The sequence below is a fragment of the Bombyx mandarina genome, chromosome 05 (assembly GCF_030267445.1).
Source record: "Bombyx mandarina strain Sakado chromosome 05, ASM3026744v2".
Classification (NCBI taxonomy): domain Eukaryota; kingdom Metazoa; phylum Arthropoda; class Insecta; order Lepidoptera; family Bombycidae; genus Bombyx; species Bombyx mandarina.
The window spans coordinates 2553937-2578871 of NC_143212.1; the positions used below are offsets into that span (position 1 = coordinate 2553937).

The following is a 24935-nucleotide window of genomic DNA, read 5'->3' on the forward strand; positions in this document are numbered from 1 at the left end:
TAATATTCGAAGCATCACACATAAACACGATATCTGTGATGTTATGTTATTTGTGTGTGTGTGGTTTTACTTTAAATATGTAGGTAAATAAAATATGCAAGAAAATATTATAATAAATATATTATTTCAATTGTATGTTAGATTTTTATTTTGTAATCGCCATTTATATAAAATGGCGTCAGAATATTCGTATAGTATAAAGTGTTATACACAATTATGTATACATGAATTATATTTAAAAATAATATGCTAAATTGTACAATTTACGCAGCTTGACCCAAAAAATATTTAGCGACCTATTTGGCACTTTATGTCTGTGACGGACTATGAGGTTTTAAAAAAATAAAATAAAAAATACATGTTTTATACATAGACATGGAAATTATATTATGTTAAATATAATGTCGATTTGAATTTGGATATGGTTTTTTTTTTTAAATGGTTTACTCAATATTTAAACAAATAAGGCCAGTTATATACTTTGAAGTAACATAGTATGTTGAATTTATATGTTTACATGTTTTATACATAGTTATGACCGCAATATTAAAAAGTATATATACGTTCCTTAATTTCGTAAACAGTGCATTATATTGGAGTGCAATTATTTTGTTTAGAAAAAATATATCATAGCGTAAACGTCTCGGGAGCGATCATGTTTATAATCGCCATGTTTTATTAGAATTAGAATAATCAATATTGATGATTTTATAATTTATCTGTGCTCTTTTTAATTATCAACATTGCAATATTGTTTAATAATGATCTATGGATTTATATAAGATAATGATATTAAGTATTGAGGATGTTTATTGTCTTTATTTTTGGTGTGACATTATCTTAAATTGTCCCATTGTCTTTAATATAAAAAATACATTTTATACAGGTATAAATTAGAACAATTTCAGCGTGTTTAATAATAATTAATGATTATTTGTTGTATTCGTGTATACATTTTAGTTAAATAATTATTTGAACAGTATATATAACATTTTTATGCTATGTTGATGTTTAAAAGTATCTTTATATATACATATATTTAATTTTTACATGATTGTTTCACTTCACAATATGGTAGCTTAGAATATTGTTGTTTTTATTATATGTGTGTTTGAAATGAAGTAAGTTTTAGATTTTATAATCAAATGTAATGTAAATTACGTCTTTTTTAATAGTGAACACAATTTTACTAGTCTACGTTATAGTTTATAGTTTAATAATACCTCTGGAATTTAGGAATAGTAATAATAAAACAATAATAATAAAAATTCAATGTTATTTGAATAAATTTTTACAATCTTTCTGTTTTTTTTTTATTTGACTTATATTTATGAGTAAAATTAAAACTCATTGAGTTTCTCGCCGGATCTTCTCAGTGGGTGGCGATTTCGATCCGGTGGTAAATGCTGCGAAGCACTGCCTTTGCTAGGGTTAGTTTTAGCAATTTATCTCAGGCTGAGTCCCGTGAGCTCATCTACCGCCGCGTAAATGGAATAGCCCCTTAGGCTACCGACGAATAAGTAGGGATTTTTTTTATTGAAATCTATACTAATATATAAATCTACAGTGGTTTTTACAAATATTTCGTTATAACTACTGAACCGTGAATCCGATTGGCTTGAAACTTGGTATCCATGGTACTTAATGGATAGGCTAATATTTATATGAGTGTTGGACTCTCTACACCAGTTGCGGGGGGCGTTAATGATGAGAATCTTTGTGGGGGTGAGAAATAAATAATGTTAATTTTAAATGCCCAGCGAAGTGGACGGGTACAGCTAGTTAAGTATGAGTTTGACAACGTATCCTGTATCCTAATTCAGTTTCGGATCCCCAATAAAATAATTTAAACAGTTGCAGCTTAATCTCGGATACTGTGGTCCGTAGGCCATGTAAACCAAAGTACTGGCTACGTAGAAAATTGTCAAGAGTTCTATTAAAATTAAATAGATTTCTCTAGAAAATTTTTTTTTCTTTCGTACACGATTTCAACGGATTTTTTGCTACATTTTCTGTAGATTATATGTAGGTATGTGTCTAATAATTAACAGAATAAGACTTTTAAAAATTGCATTTGAAAAATTGTACTTTGTGTAATGCTATCACAATCATTCCGTAATTAAACTCCACTCCATTTTAGTCACAAGAATATTTAACACAGATTGGCGCGAAAATCAGAAAGACCTAGAGGTATTTTTATATGACACTGACAGGTTGACGTAGGTGAAAATAATAAAATTGCATTTATTATTTTGTCAATATAACAACTTACAAAAAAAGGCCGTATGTTTGGATTGTTTTCAAAACGTTGTATTGAAAGTACAAATATTAAAATATAATATATGAGTCGACTATTATCAAAGCCGGCAATGTGACTTTTGGACAATTATTGGTAAATCAGAAAAACGAATTATTGACTTTGTATTCCATTGGCAGTCACAAAACTCTTCTGAACGACATCTTAGATAAATAACAGTTTAAGTATTAACCTTTATTTAATGCAGGTTTTGAACCGTATTCTTTGAAGGAGACGATTATATTCAAATCAATCTGTATTGACATATCAATTTTTTTTTTGTCCAAATGCACAGATTGCCGCCTTTGATAATAGACGACTCATATTATATACTACTACACTACTGTGAGAGCAGTAGTTATTACCGCAGTATTGATATATTCAGGGTCCTGAAACTGCAATACTTTAAGACAAATATTTTTTCTGTATGGAAACTAGCGACATCTTGTAGCGGATGCCCCTAAACTTTTATGTTGTTGGAGTTGAGGCATTTAATTATTGTATAACTAAACACAGAAAATAAAAAAATAATAAATCATACAAGTCTGTATTTGTTATAGACAAATTGATTAATTTTTATTAATTTGTGGTTTCTGAAAATTTACAAAATCCTTCATTATAAATAAAATATAGGATAGCTAATATGTAACATGCCACCTACATGAGAAATGAAGCCATCTAGTGGCCGACGCCCGTAAACATTTTTGTCGAATGCTTGAATTGCTTATTTATAACAAATGTATGTGTATTATCTATGGTATATTATCACCGGGTTTTTGTTTTTATTAAAAACATGTAAATGTTATTTACTTCTGATCTCTTGCTGATTCAACTTCTTTTGACATTCACTAAGTACAATAAGTACAATAAATGATTTAGGATTAGAAGTTGGAGGTATTTCATTTCTCAGTTCAATTTCAATTCCACGAAATCCCGAAATCTGATAAAATTATTTGTAATCTATGTTATTATTACTTCTTGATAAATTCAAACAGAATTTTTAATTTATTTGTGATTACAAAAAAATTCGATTCAATTACAAAAAAAATTGTGATTACAAATAAATTCACTGAAATACCTCAAACGTATGTATTGCTATTTTTGCTAGTCAGAGAATGATAAGACTAAAAAACGATTCAGTGAATTACATCATGACGGACATGAAAGGACAAGTTTGTACGCTGTTGACCATAAGTATTCATATTATTCCAATTTTAAACACAATGTGTAATTATTATTTTTTATTACATAAAATTATATTCATTTAATGGCTTTATTACGTGATTACCTACATGATGTTAAATGATCATCTTTGCTCATGGACAATATGAACTTAAACAAGAGCGCAACAAAGCCGCTGCCTACTGCTTAGGAATCTGTTTTTAAACTTTGTTTGAAAGGACATGCTCTCAGTAAACACTGTAGAGGGTAATTACAGAGCTCGATTGTTCACGGTGGTATCATCATTGACCCATCATTAACATCTTCGGCTACAGAGTTTCACATATCACCTAAGCGCGGGAGCCTCGTGCGAGGTTCGGCCAACCCGAAAAAAATTTGTCATCATGATCTGCTTAGAACTTTACCCGAAGTTCCTCCGAGTTTTCAATCTATACCCAAGCTCAAGATTATCTACAACCCTAAAGGCAAGAGAGATGGGAGCAATTGTCCAAGTTAAAACCGTGCTTTGTAAAGCAAAGACAAAGGCAAAGACTTTTTGTCTAAGCATGAAAGACCCGTATTTGCCCTATTCCGGCGAAACTAAGGATATTTTTTGTAATAGTAACATAATTATCAATAACTTGTTTTATTTCACAGCTGAATTCATATCTTAGGATAAAGGGCAAAACGCGATTTGACATTCCCTACCATACATCACACTTGTTAATTAGATTTATGATGCCTTTGATTTCACAAGTTTTTTTTTTACGATTTTCCTTTAAATCATTTTTGGCTATATTTCCGGTTACATAGGCGAGGGAACAACCGATGTTAGTTTGATTTGTATGTAGAATTCCACAAAAAGATTAAAAAGCCTAGTTTTTTCCGCGTTTTTCTGTTCCTCTCATCGGTAACAATAGAGAATCATCGGATGCGCGTATAAACACCATGATCGAGCATTTGTACCGTGATCCGGATCGGTATATAATGACGGGACAGGGTGCTCGGGTCACAGTCATCAAGAAAACATCAGCATGGTCAGAATAGCTTTTATAGTTTTAGCATTGGCCGTTTTCTCCTTTGCTGCACCAGGTATGAGACAAGTTTTGATTTCTACATGTCTTTTGTTAATATTCTCGCGAGCAGTTTTTTAATGTTTATCGGTTTTTATTCATGCCACTTTTAAATCTTATACCTTTAAACGAGCAATTCTTATATATATATAAACTGAATCTCGGAAACGGCTCCAAAGATTTTCATAAAATTTTGTATACAGGGGATTTCGGGGGCGATAAATCGATCTAGCTACGATTTATTTTCAGAAAATGTTGTTTTATTCGTGTTTTCAATAATCAACTCTTTCCGACATCTATTGGCGAATAATAATACTATTTTTCTTAATTGAGGGCAACTAACCGCTTTAAAGACACAACAAGTTATAAAAAAAAAACGAGCTAAGCTCGGTCATCATCTAGTATTTTTTAAATGATAATTGGTTTAAAATAATTTGTAAATATGTTTATCTCTAGTTCCATTGTTCTAAGTCATAAAATATATAAATATTCGTATATGGTGTTCTTGAGGCGTTATGACATGTCCGAAATTAGAATTTTGTGAAAACTTCAGCTGCAGTCAATAAAGTTACTATGCAAATAACATGGATAATTTTCTTTAGTGCCTGGAGCCGTCAAGATCAACTGGTATGTCATTGTGATGAAGGCAACAAAAAAGAGCCTAAAAAAATTGTGGAAACATTAGTTCCCGACCTTGTAACTGTTGATACAATAATGCGATTACCATTCTTATAAAGGGCGGGAATTACTAAATATTATTACATAAAATATGTTTCCTGACCTCATTTAAACCCACAGCGTGCGTAAATTGATGAAATCGATAATAAGCCCCAGTTCCGACCCCTAAGTGCATTAATATTTATTTCTTTTAAAATGATACCGTCGTCCCAACTCTGTATGATGATAAATATTAACGCAATCTTAGTTACGTGATGCCGATGATATTACGATTACGTTAAACCTGAACGTACAAAACACACAAAAAGAAATTCATCGAAAGTTACACCCTGTATTTTGTTACCAGGAGAAAGAATAAGAAGATTCGAACACGATCCAAGTTTAGGTGGCTATGGGAATTACGGTGGCTACGGACACGTTCCGGGCCACGGATATGGACCGGTGTTGCCGCTGAACTCACATTCGTATTCAAAATCCTCAGCAAGCGCGAGCTCCGTATCCAGTGGAGGAAATATCGCTGGATGAGAGGAAATGGTATGTAAGTTGAAAAAAAAATTGAACGGCCGAAGGACCACTTGAACAGTCAATAATTGTCGCCTGGTTCGTGCCCGTTTTTTAGGAAGTCAAAAAAAATACTGCCTGCCGCTGGTCACGTACGCCCTCGTTCCATTTTTTTTTATTGCTTATATGGGTGGACGTCCTCACAGCCCACCTGGTGTTAAGTGGTTACTGGAGCCCATAGACATCCACAACGTAAATGCGCCACCCATCTTGAAACCTTCTAAGATCTCAGTATAGTTACAACGGCTGCCCCACCCTTCAAACCGAAACGCATTACTGCTTCACGGCAGAAATAAGCAGGGCGGTGGTACCTACCCGTGCGGACTTACAAGAGGTCCTACCACACCTTCTCTCTCCTCACACCTTCTCTCTTTATTTTTGAATTCTTTTCAAGTGTTTGTCTTAGTCTGTGTCTATGTCTAGTCGTTGTAGGTCTTATGTCCTGTCAAAGAGGTTGCACGCGACGACAAATATAATGTCTGCCCATTTACTCCTAAAACTATTTTAATAAGTCATTCATTATTTCGTTCACTGAAATGAAAACGTTAACAACTGTTTTTTTCATTGACGTTACAAATTTATTCTACTGTTCTTTTTCTGAGGTGATTTAATGTAAGTATAGTACCAACCGCCAGGATTTGACCTATAAGAGAATCCCATCCAATACTAAATGCCTTAGGTATAGACGAAGGTTAATATGTATTATTACTAAGGTTTAGCGAGGACTTAATTACTAATTCAAGTGTACGATGGAAAGTGAAATATTTTTTGTTCAACCATATTTAATTCGTTTGTAACCGTTCCGAGTACTTTACTGCTTCTTTCGTGTTGATTTTACGAGCGAAATTGCTCAATTTTTATCTAAGAGAAGTATGCGAGTGTGCAATACCGTCTTTACCATAAGGGCACACGGGGCCCGTGCCCAGGGCCCCCATTCTCAGGGGGCCCCGAAGGACCGACAATTTCTCTCCGTTATCGTAATCGTAACCAAAAAAACCAGCAGCATTCTAATATCATTAATGACACATTATATCATACTGTATTTGATTACCTATAATAAATGGTTATACTCAGTAAAAAAATGTTATTATAATTCGCTTTTTTTACTTTCCAAAAGGGCCTCAAATTCTTGTGTGCCCAGGGGCCCCAGCCTGATTTAAGACGTCCCTGCGAGTGTGGCTAAGGTATCAAGCGAACTTTATGAAATAGAATATAATTTCTCCATCGATTCCATCTTCTCGTGGGTACGGTAGATTCAAAAGGCTTTATATGCCCGTTTCTTCGAGCCACATGAAGGCTCATAGATTGTGTCATTACACAGACAACTGAAGTAGAAGGCGCTTGTTAAATATTTAGCTACATCTAGGCTGTCTATAATCGAATACCACAACAAGGCAGAAAGACCGTAGGAATCGTTATAATAAAAAAATATTAATGCAAATTTTATCAGTCTCGATTTTATTAACAAAGTATAGTTTATAGACAACAACAAATATGAGGTTGTTGATTTCCTTCTGCCGGTTTGAGTATTTTTTATTTTTATTGCTTACATGTGTGGACGAGCTCATAGCCCACCTGGTGTTAAGTGGTTACTGGAGCCCATATACATCTACAACGTAAATGCGCCACACACCTTGAGATATAGTTCTAAGGTCTCAGTATAGTTACAACGGTTGCCCCACCCTTCAAACCGAAACGCATTACTGCTTCACGGCAGAAATAGGCGGGGCGGTGGTACCTACCCATGCGGACTCACAAGAGGTCCTACCACCAGTACCTAATTACGCAAATTATAATTTTGCGGGTTTGATTTTTATTGCACGATGTTATTCCTTCACCGTGGAAGTCAATCGTGAACATTTGTTGAGTACGTATTTCATTAGAAAAATTGGTACCCACCAGCGAGATTCGGACACCAGTGAATCGCTCGATACGAATGCACCGGACGTCTTATCCTTTAGGCCACGACGACTTCAATGATTAAGATATATGTACACTTTATTTATATTAATTTAATATTTTCAGAAAAATCAACAAAGATGACAACGGATAATGACCACAACTTAATCACGAAGAAATTGTATATTATTTAATCTACCACTTAAATCTACTAATTTTAATGACACTGTAATTTTAATGTTCCAATAAATAATTTCATATATAAAGCAATTAACATTAGATGATTATGAGGGAAATTGTAATGATTATTTCATAATAAAATGATTGTAATTTTTCAAATTATTTCGTATTATTTAGATAGATAGATGAAAAGATACTGTTTACTTTGGGCGAAAACATACTTTCTATTTCTAGTAAAATAAAAAATAAAGTCATAATTTTGTTTAATGTCCTAACTTCGGTCCTTCGGTAAATACTTAATCCGACAATAGTACTATCGAAATCTGTTTTTAAACTACATAGTATGCCCGTTATTGAAGCAGGAGTGTAATAAAAATAGAACTTTAAAAATTTTTCTTGGACAGTAAACTTAATGAACTGCTTTCACACCTTTTCTTCGGACATCTTTGTCATCTATTTACAATATAACAGAGATTAATGCCTATATATTAATACGTGAAACAAAAACTTTGTACCCCTTTTTACAAAGATTGCGCGGACGGAGGAGTATGAAATTCCCCACACTAAAGAGAAGATAGAGAAGAAGTGCAGAATGCTAATAATTTTTTTTTTAGAATTATTCATTAAGAATACATTAAATCAATAAATAAAACATTACACACACTGCCATATATTTGACACACACACATAGACTTTTTGTTATTGTCAAACTTTTGTTATTGCTTAAAGTCTGTAGTCAAATTGAGAATTGGTTGATATAGTTTTATCTTTATTAATATTCGTCTTTAGTGTAGTCTTGGCTAAATCGGTGACTATAGAAGTATAGTAGTCTTTGACAATAGAACCATCATAATGTCCAAACGTATAATTTCAATTAATTATAGTTGACTACTGCGGGACCACTAGTATGTATAAATAAAGCGCCTATTGGCGAGTGATATATGAGATCAAAGTCTATAGAGTGCTGTAAAACTTTTCAACGCGAATTATTAAATAAATATTTCATTCTAACACATTACTATCACTATTCATTTTGAGATTTTGTCTACTCAAACAGTAGGTAGCTAACTATTTTGAAATAGACTGACTCAACCTGAATCTGAATCCATGACTATCATTATCCATCATTACAATGCACTATTTGTGTATTTGAGTGGGTTTCTGGATGACTTAGATCCACAATTATACCTGGTACGTCACATTGTATTCTTAATTAATCTCTAAGTTACGTTTTTATTTTTAATATTGCCAATAATATGTTGGATGTTCCCACAATGGCAAATCGTCAAGTTTTGTTCACTTATACACAAAAAAACTTTGTTCATAAACTCCGATGAAGATAAACAGAAATAAAGTCTATTGACTTAGTCCGTTTGTGAAGCTAAAGTATCATTGAACGCTGTAGATGGCTCTGTGATTAGATTAAATATTTTTGTCTGCTGAGTTTTCTAGTTTTTTTATTATTTTTAAAATGAAGAAATTAGATATTAAGAACTATAGATAATAAATAGTTTAGAGAAGTAGGTAAACTGGTTAGACTCTATGCTTCAACAGAAATATTTTACAATATTTAATATATAATAAATTAATAACAATATTATAATATACAAGTAAAAGAGGACATTATTTTCTCTAGTGATGACTTAGAAATAAAATCTAAATGTGGTGACTTATCAGTTTATATAATTAGATACGTTTGAATTCGTATAGTATTGATTGATTTATTAATAAACGAGAATAAAACACAAATACTTATATATTCAAATGTTTTTATTCAGCGTCGACAAAATAAAAATTTCATCAGGCAGGAACATTATTGCCCTTATGGTCCGAGTTGTAAGAAGTAGCGGACGCGGAGGCGGAGGCGGTAGCTTTGGAGAACGAGCGCCCACCACGACGATTTTCATTTGACCCGTACCCTTGTCTGTTGTAGGCTAATTCGCGACTGCCGCTTTCGCTGTAAGACATTACATTTATTTAGATATTAGATATTTTGACAGCAGGTAACGCGAAAATACGTCATGTTATGTCTATGTTAAAAATCTGAAAATTATATTAACTTGTTCTTTACGGGTGGGACAAATATTGCTCGAGACTTCTCAAAATTATTCGGGGTCAATAATATGGAAGTAAACGTGAGAGTTGCGTAGTTTCGAAGCTTCGGGATGCAAAATTACCGCATAATACAATCTCGAAATTATTCACCATTCGCAAGTCGTCATGGCCTAAAGGATAAGACGTCCGGTGCATTCGTATTTAGCGATGCACCGGTGTTCGAATTGGCAAACAAGTACCAATTTTTCTAATGAAGTATGCACTTATAAAATCTTCACGATTGACTTTCACGGCGAAGAAATAAAAATGAAACCCGCAAAGTTTTAATTTGTGTATTTACTGGTAGGTACCGTCACCCTGGCTACTTCTGCCGTAAAGCAGTAATGAGTTTCGGTTTGAAGGATGGGGTAGCCGTTGCACTGAAAAAACTGAGATCTAAAAACTCATATCTCCAGGTAGGTGGCGGCATTTACGTTGTGGATGTCCACCCACCTAAGCAATATAAAAAAAAAGTGACACATACTTAAATCCTTTTCCTTCTTCATCCCCGCAGTCGTTGTTGTTCTCTATGCTGACGCTAGCGTCTCGTTCGTCGCTTTCACGTCCGTACCCGCTCCCGCCACCTCTGCTGTGTCCGCTGTTGTTGAAACCTCGTCTGATTCGCATCCCTGAAAAGATTTATTTGTCTTCAACGGTAGACAAGCTCACGGTCCACTCGGTTGTGATTGGTTACCGTCGCTCTTGGGCATTAGCAAGGCACAATCAAGCCGCAAAGCTACAGCAGAGGATACCAGAGGATACCAGAGGATTTAAATATCCATTTAAAGTAGGACATGTCTTAGATCCCGTGGTTTCGTGTTCTTGGAAATTTATCATAATATTATCCAATAGTTCACTATGTTTGTATTTAGAATATTTTCTCAAAGGGAATATTGTAAATTTTAATACATTTGTATACATACATGTACGTAATATAAAAATAGGTAATAATATAAAAAAATAAAAAAAAACACGTCGAAATAGTAAAACGAACTAACATTTTTTTGCACGAATGTACATAGATTCGTCCACGACCCTCAATCCAGCAGTCAGGGGGACCTTGTTACTGCGCTATTCAGTCAAAACACGTCATTTCGGATCCTCCCGATCCACTAACCTCAAGCACCGGTCTCCGTCATCGACAAGTAAATTAACTCATAGACACAGCCCACTGAGTTTCTCGCCGGACCTTCTCAGTGGGTCGCGTTTCCGATCCGGTGGTAGATTCTGCGAAGCACGGCTCTTGCTAGGGCCAGTGCTAGCAACACTCCCGGTTTGAGCCCCGTGAGCTCACCTATTCGCCCGGCTACGCTGACATAGCCTCTTAAGTCTATCAGCTTAGGTAGGAAAAAAAAGTTGTCTATACGCTGTGGTATATATGACGGATGATTGCCTCACGGTAGAGATAGGTAGGAGGGTTCAATAGGAAAATATCATGTTGAATCAGTATCTCAGTAAACTAGAACAACAGTTTTGCTTCCTCCACGTTCGTTTAGTTTTGAGCCAATAAATTAATAGTAGGTACTGGGTTATGTTAAAAAAAAAAGAAGTCAACAAAACAATATAAAATCATACTCACCCGATGCACTTAACGCACTCAGAACGATCGCCAAAAGCAATAGACCGGTTCTCATCGTGTCACACAAATGTTTCCGAAAATCCGTGGTTTTCCTTTTATAGTGAACTGTGACCATGCTTCATGGTGCACAGGATGGATTCATTGGACTCCCAAATTAACGTGACGGACGCACAATGTCCGAGTGTCACGTAACGCCGTGATGGACAGACAAAAGAATAGTTTTACATCATTGCTATAGTCGTAATTTGAACGTCACCGAAGGAACCTTGGGTTTTGATGCACGAATTTTCGTTATTTAGGAGAATTTAATAAGAAAATGACTACTACCATAACATTTGTTTTTTTTATTGCTAAAGTGGTTACCGGAGCCCATAGACATTACACCAATCTGTAGAGACTCAAACCGCTTGCTCAGCGGTGAGTCCCCATGTAACCAAATTCGCATCGCCTTCCCCACTCAAGATTACCCCAGCTTATCAAGAGTTTGTCTGACCTTCGGCGCCCGAGTCTGATGATAGCTTAAAGTATGCCTTTCTGACTAAGACATGCTTCCTTGCTTCCCTGAGTAGGAACGGACTCCTTTATTTCTTGGGCCCGCGGTCTGCTCCCAACACCTTGCAGATCGTCAAGTCCCACATACCCTGCACGCCCCCCGTGGCGTGGGGACGTCGTAGGAGGTTCGGGCCCCGGCCCGAAAAAAAAAGCCCATTCACATCTACAACGTAAATTCCGCCACCCACCTTGAGACGTGAGTACAGTACAAAGTAGGGATGATCGATATTACAAAAACATCAATGTTGACATCAATGTTAACATATATCCGATAGCCGTTAAAAATACGAGTATATTCAGTTGAATTCGTGTTCATCTTGCAAACGACTTCAATGCTTTGTCTTCGATACCAACCGTCGTTATGCGATATCGTAACGGATTGTCCTAAAAATCTGAAATCTTTGCTTCCCAATCAGGGTTCTGTTTCCCAAATAGGGACGTGCAAACAACATTACTTTATTTTTTTTAAGGGGTATATTCAAAAAGTAAATGCCTCTAGTGCAGTTTTACATTTACAGACAAACAGTTCGAACACAAACGTAGTAAAAAATCCAAGGTCAAGTCCGAGGCTACTGTCTAATGCATCGGTTTTTTCATCGTGCCTTTTACTTTAATTACATGCACGATCGATTTGTCTCTAAAATCTGAAGTATTTAAACTGAAACATTCCAGCCTAATTTGTATTCGATGAAGAAGAACACGCGATGAAACATCTAACGACGATCGCTCTAGTATTTATTGTGTTAGTTGTGTGCGTGTCCGCCATGCCGGGTAAGATTTTTTAATACTAACCTTATACTAAAAATAAAAATTGATGGCAAGTTCGACGCTCTCATCTGGCGCTAAAATAGGAATCCCTGTGCTACAGAAGTCAGAGACTGCAATGCTTGTTTAAATATGTTGAAATAAATTTATGTTTAAATAAAGCTTAATTTAACAGTCGTGCTTTAAGACCTTTTATATTGTACACTTTTCCCCTCTTATACATTGTATTTCTCTCTGCTAATGGTTTGCTGGAAGAAAACTCATGAATGAGGAAGCTCGCCTTTGCACATAGTATTTAGACATGCTTTAAATCTGTTTTTATTGTATTTTCTTTTTGTGTACAATAAGTATAAATAAAAATAGTATAAATAATAAATTTATGTATAAATAGATATATGCACCCAGACAAATGTGTATTGAACACGAGCTTTGGCCTGATCGATTCGCACGAATTTACATAGATTCGTCCACGACCCTCAACCCAGCAGTCAGGGGGACTTGTTACTGCACTATTCAGTCAAAACACGTCATTTCGGATCCTCCCGATCCACTAACGGTGCTTTTTGGTACCCCAAGCACCGGTTATCTTTCTCGTCGAACCCGTCGCTTGCGACGAACGGCTCGGCGAGTAAATTAACCCACAGACACAGCCCACCGAATTTCTCGCCGTATCTTCTCAGCGGGTAGCATTTCCGATCCGGTGGTAGATGCTGCGAAGAACTGCTCTTACTAGGGTTCGTGTTAGCAACGTCGTCAGGTTTGAGCCCCGTGAGCTCACCTACTTGTTAGGGTTACGCTGAAATGGCCTCTCAAGGCCATCAGCTTAGGTAGAAAAAAATATCAGTCAAATATCTATTCTTGCTATGTTTGTTTGAGTCGAGTCACACAGCGATTACAATATTAAGTTAAATATTTGAGTAGTATGCTTCAATGTTTATGAATTGATATTTAAACATAATATGCTGTAATATGCCTTTGCAACATATTATTATATTTGAGTATTGCATTCGTTTGTCTCACGTCTAGTTGAAGTCCCACAGCTGAGAATAAGTTGTAAGTATTCACCGGTCACTTAAATGATATTATAATATGACTAGCTTTTGCCCGCGACTTCGTCCGCGTGGATTAGTTCAGAAATAATACTTTATTTTAGAACAAATATGGTTAGCATAAAAAAAGTTATAGTGAGCCAATCTTAACATATAAACATATGCTGTCGCTGGATTTTTTTTAGATCTTTTAAAGGGGAGCAATTCTGTTATAGATTATTTTAGCGAAACTATAACCGTTTCTGCAGCGCACACAGCGGAAGCTCAAAAGGGAAAAAAAAACGATTTTGAAACATTATTTATTAGTGCTCCGCTTGGATTGGTCTTAGTGTGATGTTATATAGCCTATAGCCTTCCTCAATGTTAGATAGCCCATTTAGGCTATCTAACACTGAAATAATTTTTCAAATCGGGCCTGTAGTTCTTGAGATTAGCGCGTTCAAACAAACAAACTCTTCAGTTTTATTAGTATAGATGTATACACAAACTTTATTAAATTATGTTTATCTTCTTTGGCTACCAAAATATGGATTGATCAGTTAATAAAACATAAATTTTCAAACGTTTGTGATTTTACAGGCGATGGTGGTAAAGGCGGCAATACTAAAGGTGGAGTCACAGCGGCTGGTAAAGGTGGAGGGGGCGGTGGCAGCAGTAGTAGCAGCTCTAGCAGTAGTGAGAGCGATGAAAGTGGACATGATGGAGGAAACGGAGGAAAAGGTGGCGGAAAAGGCACTGGCGGAAAAGGCGGAAAAAAGGGCTGGTGACAAGACTTCTGGAGATGATAAACGTAAACAAAAATTATGCTTAACAACTGAAATATTTAGTCCAAAGATGTAATAATAATGTTAAGTTTTATTTTGTTAAATTCAAGATGTTAAATAAATAATAACAGTAGAAGAAACACTAGCGTTATTCGATTTATTTATAACTTCATTCAGATAACTTTTTACTTTTAAAATTTTAATCTCGTGTTTATTGTCTTCATTATTTCCGTCGTTTATATGTAGTTTTCTTGGTCACTCTTAGTTGTCTAAGGGTTTCAAGTTCGAAGTCAGTCAGTTAAAGAATATTCAATATACTGCGTCCTCAGTGGACTTCTTCTTGTGTTATGTTTCCGGCATACATAACACAAGAGAAAACAGCTCGAGGCCGGTCAGTTCGTTTATTTATTTACTTATCTATTTTACTGGTAGTAAGACCTCTTGTGAGTCCGCACTGGTAGGTACCACCAACCTGCCTATTTCTGCCGTGAAGCAGTAAGGCGTTTCGGTTTGAAGGGTGGGGCAGCCGTTGTAGCTATATTGAGGCCTTAGAACTCATATTTCAAGGTGGGTGGCGGCATTTACGTTGTAGACGTCTATGGGCTCCGGTAACAACTTAACACCAGGTGGGCTGTGATCTCGTCCACCCATCTATGCAATATAAAAAACATACTTAATGAAACTATCGTAAGACATTAGCGTCGTTTGTGTACCATTAATGCGTAAGTACTGCTTTTGACTTTTAGTGATTGATGCCGACCTACCGTACAAAGTATAGTAAAAATCCTAAAGAATATGGGAAATTATAGGGATCAGAAGTTCAATGCCTTCATCGTTTCAAAGACATGCTGACTGTATCAACAAATAAATACCAAAACCGACACGGATAATTTTCGGTCCACTGAGTTTCTCGCCAGATCTTCTCAGTGGGTCGAGTTTCCGATCCGGTGGTGGGTTCTGCGAAGCACCGCTCTTGCTAGGGCCAGTGCTAACAGCACCTCCTGGTTTGAGAGCTCACCTGCACGCTAGGTTAACGCTGATATAGCCTATCAAGGCCAGCAGGATAGTTTTTACGGGCTATTGCGATTGGGTACTGTAAGGTACGCAATTCCGTCTATTTCTGTTGTGAAGCAGCCACGTTGTCCAGCTTATAGGATGTACAATGAATTCGAAATACCAAGCGCAAGTCTTAAGAAAATTGTTACCAGTAGCCATAATGTGAATAATGTGAAAACCTTTTTTAAAGTTGTTAAGGACGCCAATCACATTTTAAATTGAATACAATTAAATAATTAATTAAGTGCAATCAGAAATAGTAAGTATTGGTTTATTTTTAGAGGATGATATTAATGTTTTCTAGAAAAAAACATTCAGGTTTTAATTTTGGATTTTAAAACTGTGGTGAATATATTGTAGGTATATGTGGTGATATTCAATTAACATGTCATATATTAATAATATATATATTTATTGAAAACACATACAGTCGTAAAATAGAGTAAGAAATGAAAAACAATAAAATCTATCTTATATCACATTATGCTTTTGGATGTTTCTCGTGTGCCGGTGTTCCAATGGAGATTAACGTCTGGAACAATAATATTAACGCTTTTACTAAGTCCAATTTTGTTGTTTATCTGCTGTCAAGTGGATACCTCTGGTCTGGAGTCTGGAGACATCACGAAGGTTTGCCTACATTTACCTCGAGACATTAGGTTGAGGTATTAATTGTATTGAATTATATACGACCTACAACCATTAATCGACGCTTGGCGATCGCAGACTGATTGTGTAATAAATAGTTTGAGAACTCTGCTGTCCATTGTCGGGTGACTACCTTAGCCCTCTTTATGACTTTAATTGATGCGGTGACTTTAGCGGTGCTATTCTAGGCGAAAATTACGATGGTGGGATCCACTCATGCTCACGCTGCGACCTATCTACCCAAATATAACGATCCTAACCAACGGGATAGCAATACAGATAAAAAAAAAAGTTAATTACAAATTAGGAAATGTGTCGACTTTGAAATCTCGTAGACTAAGAATACACGTGCCTAATATGCCCATGTCGACTTCCACGGTGAATCATTGAATAATAATTAAACCATCAACACATGCAAAGTGGGACACATAAGTCTATTTGTCAACTAACGATTACTGCCCCATAGCAGTGAAGCGTTCCAGTAGGAATGATCAGACAGTCTTTATATGTACGATACAAATGGGGCTTTCAATTTTCTCTCTCAAGATGTGTAGTGCCATTCAATGTTCGCGAGCACTGGTAGCCGCTTAAGATTGATTGAGCCCTGAGCTTGTTGATTCATCTATAAATTACTCACTTTACGTTTGAATTCCTTTGTTAATACTAATATTTAATACAGAGATAATGCTTACCCATATCCACCTTTGTGACCACCATATCCGCCACCTCCATGCCCGCCTCCGCCCCCGCCGCCGCCACCGCCACCGTGGCCGCCACCGAAGCCGCCACCGTTGCCGCCGCCGCTTCCTCCTCCAAATCCACCGCCGCCTCCATGACCACTACCGCCGCCGCTGCCAAAACCACCGCTGCCTCCGTGGCTACCACCGCCGCCTCCGTGGCTACCACTGCCGCCTCCGTGGCTACCACCGCCGCCGCCTCCAGAGCCACCACCGACGCCGCTGCCAAAACCACCGCCGCCTCCGTGGCTACCACCGCCGCCGCCTCCAGAACCACCACCGCCGCCGCTGCCAAAACCACCGCCGCCTCCGTGGCTACCACCACCGCCTCCGTGGCTACCACCGCTGTCGCCTCCGTGGCTACCGCCGCCGTAACCGCCCTTGCCTCCGCCGCCTCCAAAGCCACCGCCTCCGCCGCCTCCAAAACCACCGCCTCCGCCACTTCCACCTCCGAGGCTACCACTTCCGCCCCCGTATCCTAAAATTAATGTTTGATTTAAAAACAAAACTAAAGAAAACGAATTATTTATGAGAGCGAATATATCATGTGTATATATTAAATCGATGATATTATATTAAATTATGTACAAAGACAATGTTGTAAATGAAATGTATGTTTGTGTATACCTGGCGCCGCGCATGCGCAAGCGAAGAGGCCCAGAGCCAACGCAGCTATAGCAAGTCGAGCCATCTCGTCGAACTGTGCTGTTCGCTTCCAGACGTAAGCTTTTATATACACACAACCTCATCTCATGACTTCATGAACGTGCAAACGTTTATCGTACTCTTCATTTTTTGCTCGGTTCTTTTTGCTTTTTGTATTATTTTCATTGATGATGGTTCCGTCTAGTTGTTCAGTTATGAACCCAATGAAATATCGTCTTTCAAGTACTAGTGACCGATAATTATTAGTTGTTTTGTTTATCAGATTTTATTACATCAGTTCTAGATGTCAAATGTGTTCCTTTGTTTTAAAATGTTTAGGCTTTCAATAAAATTGTACATTTTTTTATTTCGATTTGCAAATTAAGTGTATTTGTATTTCATTTAGTTATTAATGCACCTATTATTTAGTACTTTCTGTGCTTTATCTTTGAATGACGGACAGAAAACATTTTAGGCATTAAATCCGCAAATGCATACAAATTTTAATATACGTGATATAAAAAATCCAAGTTCATTTCGAGGATAAACAAATCCATAATTGTAATTTAAGAATTTAATTGTCGACGCTTCGTGAAAAAGCTTACGAGAAAAAGAAAACAATTGTTTAGCTTTTATATCTATATATATGAGCTCTTGATTTACTCTGCTCTGAATTAAAGCTCTGAATTTAGTATTAGAATTATTAAGGATTAGGATTAGGATAAGGATTATCTATATATTAATACGTGAAGCAAAAACTTTGTATCCCTTTTAACGAAAATTGCGCGGACGGAGGAGTATGAAATTTTCCACACTTATAGAGAATATAGAGAATGCTAATATTTTTTTAAAATAATGCATAAAAGATACATTAAATCAATAAAGAAAACATTACACACACTACATACCATGTATTTGACGCACACACGCATGCATACTATTTATTGTCAAACTTTTGTTCTTGACGTCTGTGGTTAAATGAGAATAGATTAAATATTGTTTGTCTTTTACTATTTTAAATATTTTTTTATAGTGCAGCCTTGGCGAAATTTTTGATTATATAAGTATATAATCATAATAGTGTACAAACTTACAATTCCAATTAATTACAGTCGAATTTCGACTACTGCGGGACCACTAGTTAAGTATTATTTTTCAGTGCAGAGACTTTTGGCAAACTCGATTTTTGTTCACGTTACACCTAGATTTAATATCTACAATAGGTGTCTATTTAAAAATTATAATAAAACGCATTTCGAACTTGGGTCGTTCTCAATTTTGCGGCCAAAAAAGTAACGATTTCATGAATTTCTACGATTTCATGACTTTCTCTAATTTCCCATTTTTTTGTATTTAGGCATATTCAGAATAAAAAATCCTTCATCACAATCAGGTCAATCACTCATTTATAGATAATAATATAATATTCATTTACATTTTTCATTTTACGCATTTGATAACGCCAACACGGATGACAATTTAAATAGGAACTTTTTTTTAAAGTTTAGAAATCGTACCTCTTTTGTTTTTAATAATGTTCTAATATCCAGTTAGTTTTCCTTTATTACTGTATTATATACTGATTAAATAAAATTGCCGAATTTCAACATGCATTACTGGAAAAATAGCAATCAACTTAGAATTTGAATTTCGAACCAGTGATACGAATGAGATTTGGGGTAGTTTTTAATGTATAACTCCTAATTTAACAGTGCTTACGAATATATAGGTCCACGTGCCTGTTGTCATGACAACAAGTTTACTGTACTTATAATTAAGGTAACATTAAGCCTTCTGGGAACGCTGCCAACTGGCGGTGAGCTAACACAGATTTTCTATTTATAAGTAGCTTTATCTACATAATTATTATTTAATTTTTTATTCATTTATTACATTAAGGTTATGAGAATTAAATCAAATAACTCGCGACTTTTTGGCGGGAACGCGAAGAGTGAGGTTGTGTGATTTGTTTTATTTTGTCTATCTAGTGTATCTTTAGGTTTAAATGTGTAATAATGGTGGTTTATTAACTGTTTAATATCTGCACAAATGTGGGAAAATGAAACAAAGCCGCTGAACGTAGCTTCTCGGGATCCTCCAAAAAGTCCACTGAAAAAATCTTAAATGACCACCATTTTACTGAGATTATATTTTATCCCATTTCATTTTATACCAGTTGATTAATGTCTCAAATTAATCATCTTCATATCATTTCACTCCATAATATTATTTTTCATAAAAATATGAATATAAATTAAAATAAGACATGACTCAAAGGTCTCAGTTACCAGGGCACAAAATCCATTTAAAAAAAATCAAATAACTCGCTTTTGGCCCCAAATTTGAAAAGGACCCACTTCATAGAAATACGCACATTAGGCCACGAATTCAAATTACAAATTCAGAACCATAGTGTAGTATCACATAATAATTTATTAATCAATGCGGAACCAAAGACAGACTATTAATTTTTTCAGCCAACACGATTCAATAAAAGTATTTAACATCGATATTTTTTTGTTAAGTTTCGATAGAAACTACTACATTTATAAATAAACAAAGTAATTGTTGCAGTGTGTGTAATATGTATGTATTGTGTACGTACATAATATAGTTTGAATTAACACTTCATACAAGTACCTTACGTGTAGGCTTCAAAAATCCTTGGTACGTTACTTGGAAACGATTTTTTGTGTATATCGATAACAGGTATTCGTAGGAAATGTTTACAATATCGATTTTGATATTATGATTTATTCTTGGAACTGATGCTGCTTCGAATGCACTTGATTATCCTCAATTGAAGTTTCAGAGACAATGTTATTGCTTATTAGAATTAAAATAGATAGAACACAGACGTCCATTGATGGGCATCTCTCTGGGTATCTCCTAAAGTTCGCCACAATGACTAACTAGTGATTCAGGAATGTGTACGATAAATTCCTCCTTGAAATAGCTTGAAATAGCTGATCGCCTTCTCGGAAGAAAAAAGAAATTACTAGACTTCAGAATTATCGAATCCTCTCCTTCTTCGAACTTCAGATAAATCCACAATATCCTACCGTAACCCATTCAATTCTTCCTCGATTTGTAAGCAACACCCATCGGAGAAGATGGGGAGGTGCCATTATTTTTTGAGGGCGACATCACAGATCCAGTCATTACAATATAAATACGTAGTACCTTCGTGAGTCGTTCAGATAATGTACACTTCTTTTAACGGTGTAATCTCGAGTACATTCTTTTCATATTTATTTCCTGAAGTTAGTATATTGGACAGTTTTTTGGAACGGAGTGGCTCCAGATCGATCATATTTATTTGAAGCTCGAGGGGTTAAACCGAAAAAAGTGTAACAATGAATGAGGACACCAAAAACCGACATCTTTTGGCAGTGACTTTTGAGGTACTTCCCGACCGTCGAGGAAACTGAGACTTTTTTCTGTCGATTCGGCTTGACTTTAGTTTTCAGAAGATGCAGAAATAATATTTGTAGTTTGAATGTTTAATTACCCAATTTATTGTTGTTTTTCATACAATTCTTTGTTAACACGTTAAGTTTTGTTGCTAAATCTTTTTTTTTTGTTGAGATTGGATTGGATGGTGCGGGGAATATCTGAATATATGAATTGAGCTCTTCTCGTTCCCAAATCATAAAATTTTCAAATCAAAAAAACATAACCTCTCTTATCAATTCTTTGTCGAAAATTCATGTTTTTTTTAAATTTCAAGGAACTTGAGAAAGTTGTGTATCCGAAGTTAAAGAAAATAGAGAAGACTTAAAGTAAGCATAAGGAAAGTTTATATCGTAATAAATATGCTGATCAAACTTAGTGTAATGAACGCAGTTATTGTGTTAACTGCTAAATCTGACTCTTTGTATTTTACTTAATCATTACTTAAAACAAACACAAAAAAAGATATAGCAAAATAATCTCCGTTCAAACCCGCGATCCATTAGACACCTCTGTATTTTTAAGATCAGGGACTAAATACAGGACTAAAGTGTTATACGTCAACTTTTCAGTTTTCAAATGATCCGTGAGGTTCAATTCCGGATTCAATTGAAAACTCTGGGTCTAATGAAGGGACTTCAGTTCTTTGTTTTTTTGTACCGTATGTTCCATGGGGAGTGTTCCGATTAATTATTGGAGATGGGCCTCTGATCTCTTTTTTAGCGTCACACCGCCCCCCCAACCCATCGGAGCAAAGATTATCTATGAATGATCTATGTTGTTTGAAAACATCTTTTGCAATTGAAGCTGTAAAACCAGTAATATCTTAGATAAATGATTTAAATAGGTACAGGTATAACTGCAATTATTAATATTCAGTCACGACGTACCTTGTTCATCGGAACTGACTTCTTGATTAAGTACTGTTGTATTATGTTCTTGTTAATAATATCCATTAATGATGATGTTTAGCGGAAAAGTCATCGTAAAAATCAGCGTCTGTTTTCTAATAGATAAGGTCGGCGTGCTTGTGATGCGCCTTGTAATACTTACCTGACTGGTTTATGCGCGCTGCTAACGATGAAGGATTATCATGGGCCCACTGAGTTTCTCGCCTGAGCTTCTCAGTGGGTCGCGTTTCCGATCCGGTGGTAGATTCTGCGAAGCACTGCTTTTGCTAGGGCCAGTGTTAGCAACACTCCCAATTTGAGCCCCGTGAGCTCACCTACACGTCAAGGAGAAGCTGAAATAGCCTCTCAAGGCTATCAACATAGGTAGGAGAAAAAAATATGGTTCATAGACCAAACCTTCTACATCTTGTTAATTTCTGAAAACGCGCTACGATTTGAAGTAAGCTATACATCTCTCGGTGAAGAATAAATAAAAATGATATTAATTTGTTTTAAATAAATTTGTCTTATTTTGTTTAAGATGAGGAAAAGGACAGAAAAAAACATATTAAATACATTTTCAATCACACTCAATTCGATCATAATCACAATGTACATAGAAATTGTTTGCTATTTTTGATCACAATAAATTCTTGTAGTTCCGCTAACCTTGAAAGTGATCAAATATATAAAATCGTATCTAATGTATAAAATAAATACAAATATAAAAGACAAAGCGATAGAGCGAATTAGCGTATCACTAAAATGAGCAATTGGCTCACATTTAGTCCCGTCAACTACTTAGCATATCCCGCTACAGGAGCACGAGTGATCCTTGCTACCAGAAACGATTGCATTTCCTTCACGTTGCTTTTCAAAAGATAATGTCTGACACGTAATCAACTTAACGGCCGTCTGGTGTAGTGGTAAGTGACATGGTCACTACACAAGGGGGTCGCGGTTTCGAATCCCGCCAAGGGAAGATATTTGTACTTTACACTTTCAACAACCATTACGTTACAATCATACATCGCATGGCAGGTACAGTACATCAGAAGTATCACCAGTTAACTTGAAGTGTTCGAGAATCAACTATTCTATGTCACGGATGGACCTTATGTCCCTATTGTTCGAATCCCGCCAAGGGAAGATATTTGTATGATAAATATAAATGTATTTTCCAGGGTTATGGATGTATATTAAATATATGTATGTGTATAATAAAAATCTTACATTTATTTCCGTTATCTGGTACCTGTAACACAAGTTCTTTACGAACTTATCACGGGACCAGTTAACGTGGCGTGATCGTTAGTAAATACTTATTTATTTTCTATTTAAAAAAAAAAAAAACTGGCTCAAGACTAATCTGCTCTCCTTGGTGTTTTTTATTGTACAATATTCTCTTTCCAATGAGGATATAACACCGGTGGTGTGGAGTCTTGTGTAACCGCGCGAGTATGTACCAGCATACTGCCTATTTCAGCCGCTTCCGATTCGAAACTTGGGGCAGCCACTATACTATAGAACTACGACTTAGAATTCATGTCTGAATGTGGATGGTGGCTTTTACGATGTGGATATCAGTAGGTTCCTATAGATATCTTATCATCAGGTGGGCCGTGAGCTCGTCCATCCGTCTGAGCTATAAAAAGGCTTTACTTACGTGTTAGGCACATATTTTATTAGAAAAAAACATGAGAAAATTTAATAAGGTCGCCGCTCACGTGTTTATGCTTATACACGCTTTAGGCTTAGATCTAAGAGTTATAACCTACCGCCGCCTGCTTGGAGGAACGATGACAATTTTATTATATCACAGCTCCCTAAACTTCAAACTGGATCACACCCTTGCTTGGCGGCAAAAACGTGCAGGATAGTCATACCTATCCGTGCAGGCTTAAAATGTAAAAATCCCGAACATTTCAAGAGCCTTTTAGATCTGATTTCGCTGTAAATGATAAGGAGCTAGAATGTTTAGTTGAATAAAAAAGAAATACAGGTTTCACTGCTATTGACTGACGAAGCATCATTCCTATTAGTTATACGTGGCTATCTTTCATCGAACAAAAAACTGAACTAGTCGCTGATTTTTTTGCTACATTGATTCAAGTGAGTTTTTGAGTGCTACAGTAATTTCTTAAGAAACTCTCCGGGGATTCACACCGTACATGGAAATGACGTCATTATAATTTGTAGATAAATAATTAAAAACGAAATTAAGAAACCGAGAATTTAGATGTATGTATAAAATATACAATAAGCACTTTACTTGTAGCATGAGTAATAATGAACAATGACCTATCTTATCTTCAGCAGTTTTTGTAAGTTTTTAATTTGTGGTGGCTTTTTATTGGCACAAATTGCGGTCAGCTTTACGTTTTTTGATCATTCTTGATACAGCTTGTACATACGTATATTAGAGTTGTTAGTAAAAAAAAGGAAGACGAATTATTAGTTGCATTCAGTAATAAAATATCTTTGTACAACCTTCATTATTAATAGGATATTTTGGACAAACTTGGTTTTTTTTGGAACGAAGTTCCTTATGGGACGATGCGGACGGGGTACTCTAACCGGGAAAAAACGTCCGTAACGTAAGATTTTTTCTATTTAGTTTGTTATCGGCAGATGTCGCTGCACGTAAATTCAACAATTCCCGAATCGCGGTGACGAGATGTTACACATTTGATAGAGGTTCTCGTATTTCTCTTGCTAATCATACTTACCTGGCGTAAGGGATACCGTGATCATTCAGGCGGTTCCCCCAGGGCGAGGCGAATGAAGTATCATTGCCCTACGAAGTGGTTGACCCTTGCGATTATTTTTATTTTTATCAATAAAAAAATTATAAT

General features: G+C 35.9%; 3 protein-coding genes and 1 long non-coding RNA gene across 4 annotated transcripts; 2 read left to right on the top strand and 2 right to left on the bottom strand.

Annotated features, from left to right (window-relative positions):
- Positions 1 to 4397: 4397 nt before the first annotated feature.
- LOC114244092 (uncharacterized) lies at positions 4398 to 8007 on the top strand. Its single transcript, XR_016323068.1, has 3 exons — positions 4398 to 4549; positions 5555 to 5746; positions 7795 to 8007. It is a non-coding gene; the product is annotated as an uncharacterized LOC114244092 (long non-coding RNA).
- Positions 8008 to 9620: 1613 nt separating this feature from the next.
- LOC114244089 (uncharacterized) lies at positions 9621 to 11822 on the bottom strand. Its single transcript, XM_028175806.2, has 3 exons — positions 11522 to 11822; positions 10427 to 10571; positions 9621 to 9805 (listed from the first exon to the last, which is right to left on the bottom strand). Exons 1-3 carry the CDS (start codon positions 11634 to 11636, stop codon positions 9649 to 9651), a joined length of 417 nt encoding a protein of 138 aa, XP_028031607.2. The 5' UTR covers positions 11637 to 11822; the 3' UTR covers positions 9621 to 9648.
- An 869-nt stretch (positions 11823 to 12691) lies between these two features.
- On the top strand, positions 12692 to 14787 carry LOC149502895 (uncharacterized). The gene is made up of 2 exons (XM_089727459.1): positions 12692 to 12844; positions 14467 to 14787. The coding sequence occupies exons 1-2, from the start codon at positions 12778 to 12780 to the stop codon at positions 14652 to 14654; spliced, it is 255 nt and encodes an 84-aa protein (XP_089583585.1). The 5' UTR covers positions 12692 to 12777; the 3' UTR covers positions 14655 to 14787.
- Positions 14788 to 16102: 1315 nt separating this feature from the next.
- LOC114244029 (uncharacterized) lies at positions 16103 to 17878 on the bottom strand. The gene is made up of 3 exons (XM_089727531.1): positions 17720 to 17878; positions 17048 to 17570; positions 16103 to 16239 (listed from the first exon to the last, which is right to left on the bottom strand). The coding sequence occupies exons 1-3, from the start codon at positions 17781 to 17783 to the stop codon at positions 16233 to 16235; spliced, it is 594 nt and encodes a 197-aa protein (XP_089583657.1). The 5' UTR covers positions 17784 to 17878; the 3' UTR covers positions 16103 to 16232.
- Positions 17879 to 24935: the final 7057 nt, after the last annotated feature.

Excerpts from the sequence above, each read along its gene's own strand:
- LOC114244089 (XM_028175806.2), bottom strand. The coding sequence starts at position 11,636 with ATGGTCACAGTTCACTATAAAAGGAAAACCACGGATTTTCGGAAACAT. Across the intron at positions 10,572-11,521 it reads GAGTGCGTTAAGTGCATCGG|GGATGCGAATCAGACGAGGT; the intron begins GTGAGTATGATT and ends AAATCTTTTCAG. Across the intron at positions 9,806-10,426 it reads GAAGAAGGAAAAGGATTTAA|CGAAAGCGGCAGTCGCGAAT; the intron begins GTATGTGTCACT and ends AATGTCTTACAG.
- LOC114244029 (XM_089727531.1), bottom strand. The coding sequence starts at position 17,783 with ATGGCTCGACTTGCTATAGCTGCGTTGGCTCTGGGCCTCTTCGCTTGC. Across the intron at positions 17,571-17,719 it reads TTGCGCATGCGCGGCGCCAG|GATACGGGGGCGGAAGTGGT; the intron begins GTATACACAAAC and ends CATTAATTTTAG.
- LOC149502895 (XM_089727459.1), top strand. The coding sequence starts at position 12,778 with ATGAAACATCTAACGACGATCGCTCTAGTATTTATTGTGTTAGTTGTG. Across the intron at positions 12,845-14,466 it reads GTGCGTGTCCGCCATGCCGG|GCGATGGTGGTAAAGGCGGC; the intron begins GTAAGATTTTTT and ends GTGATTTTACAG.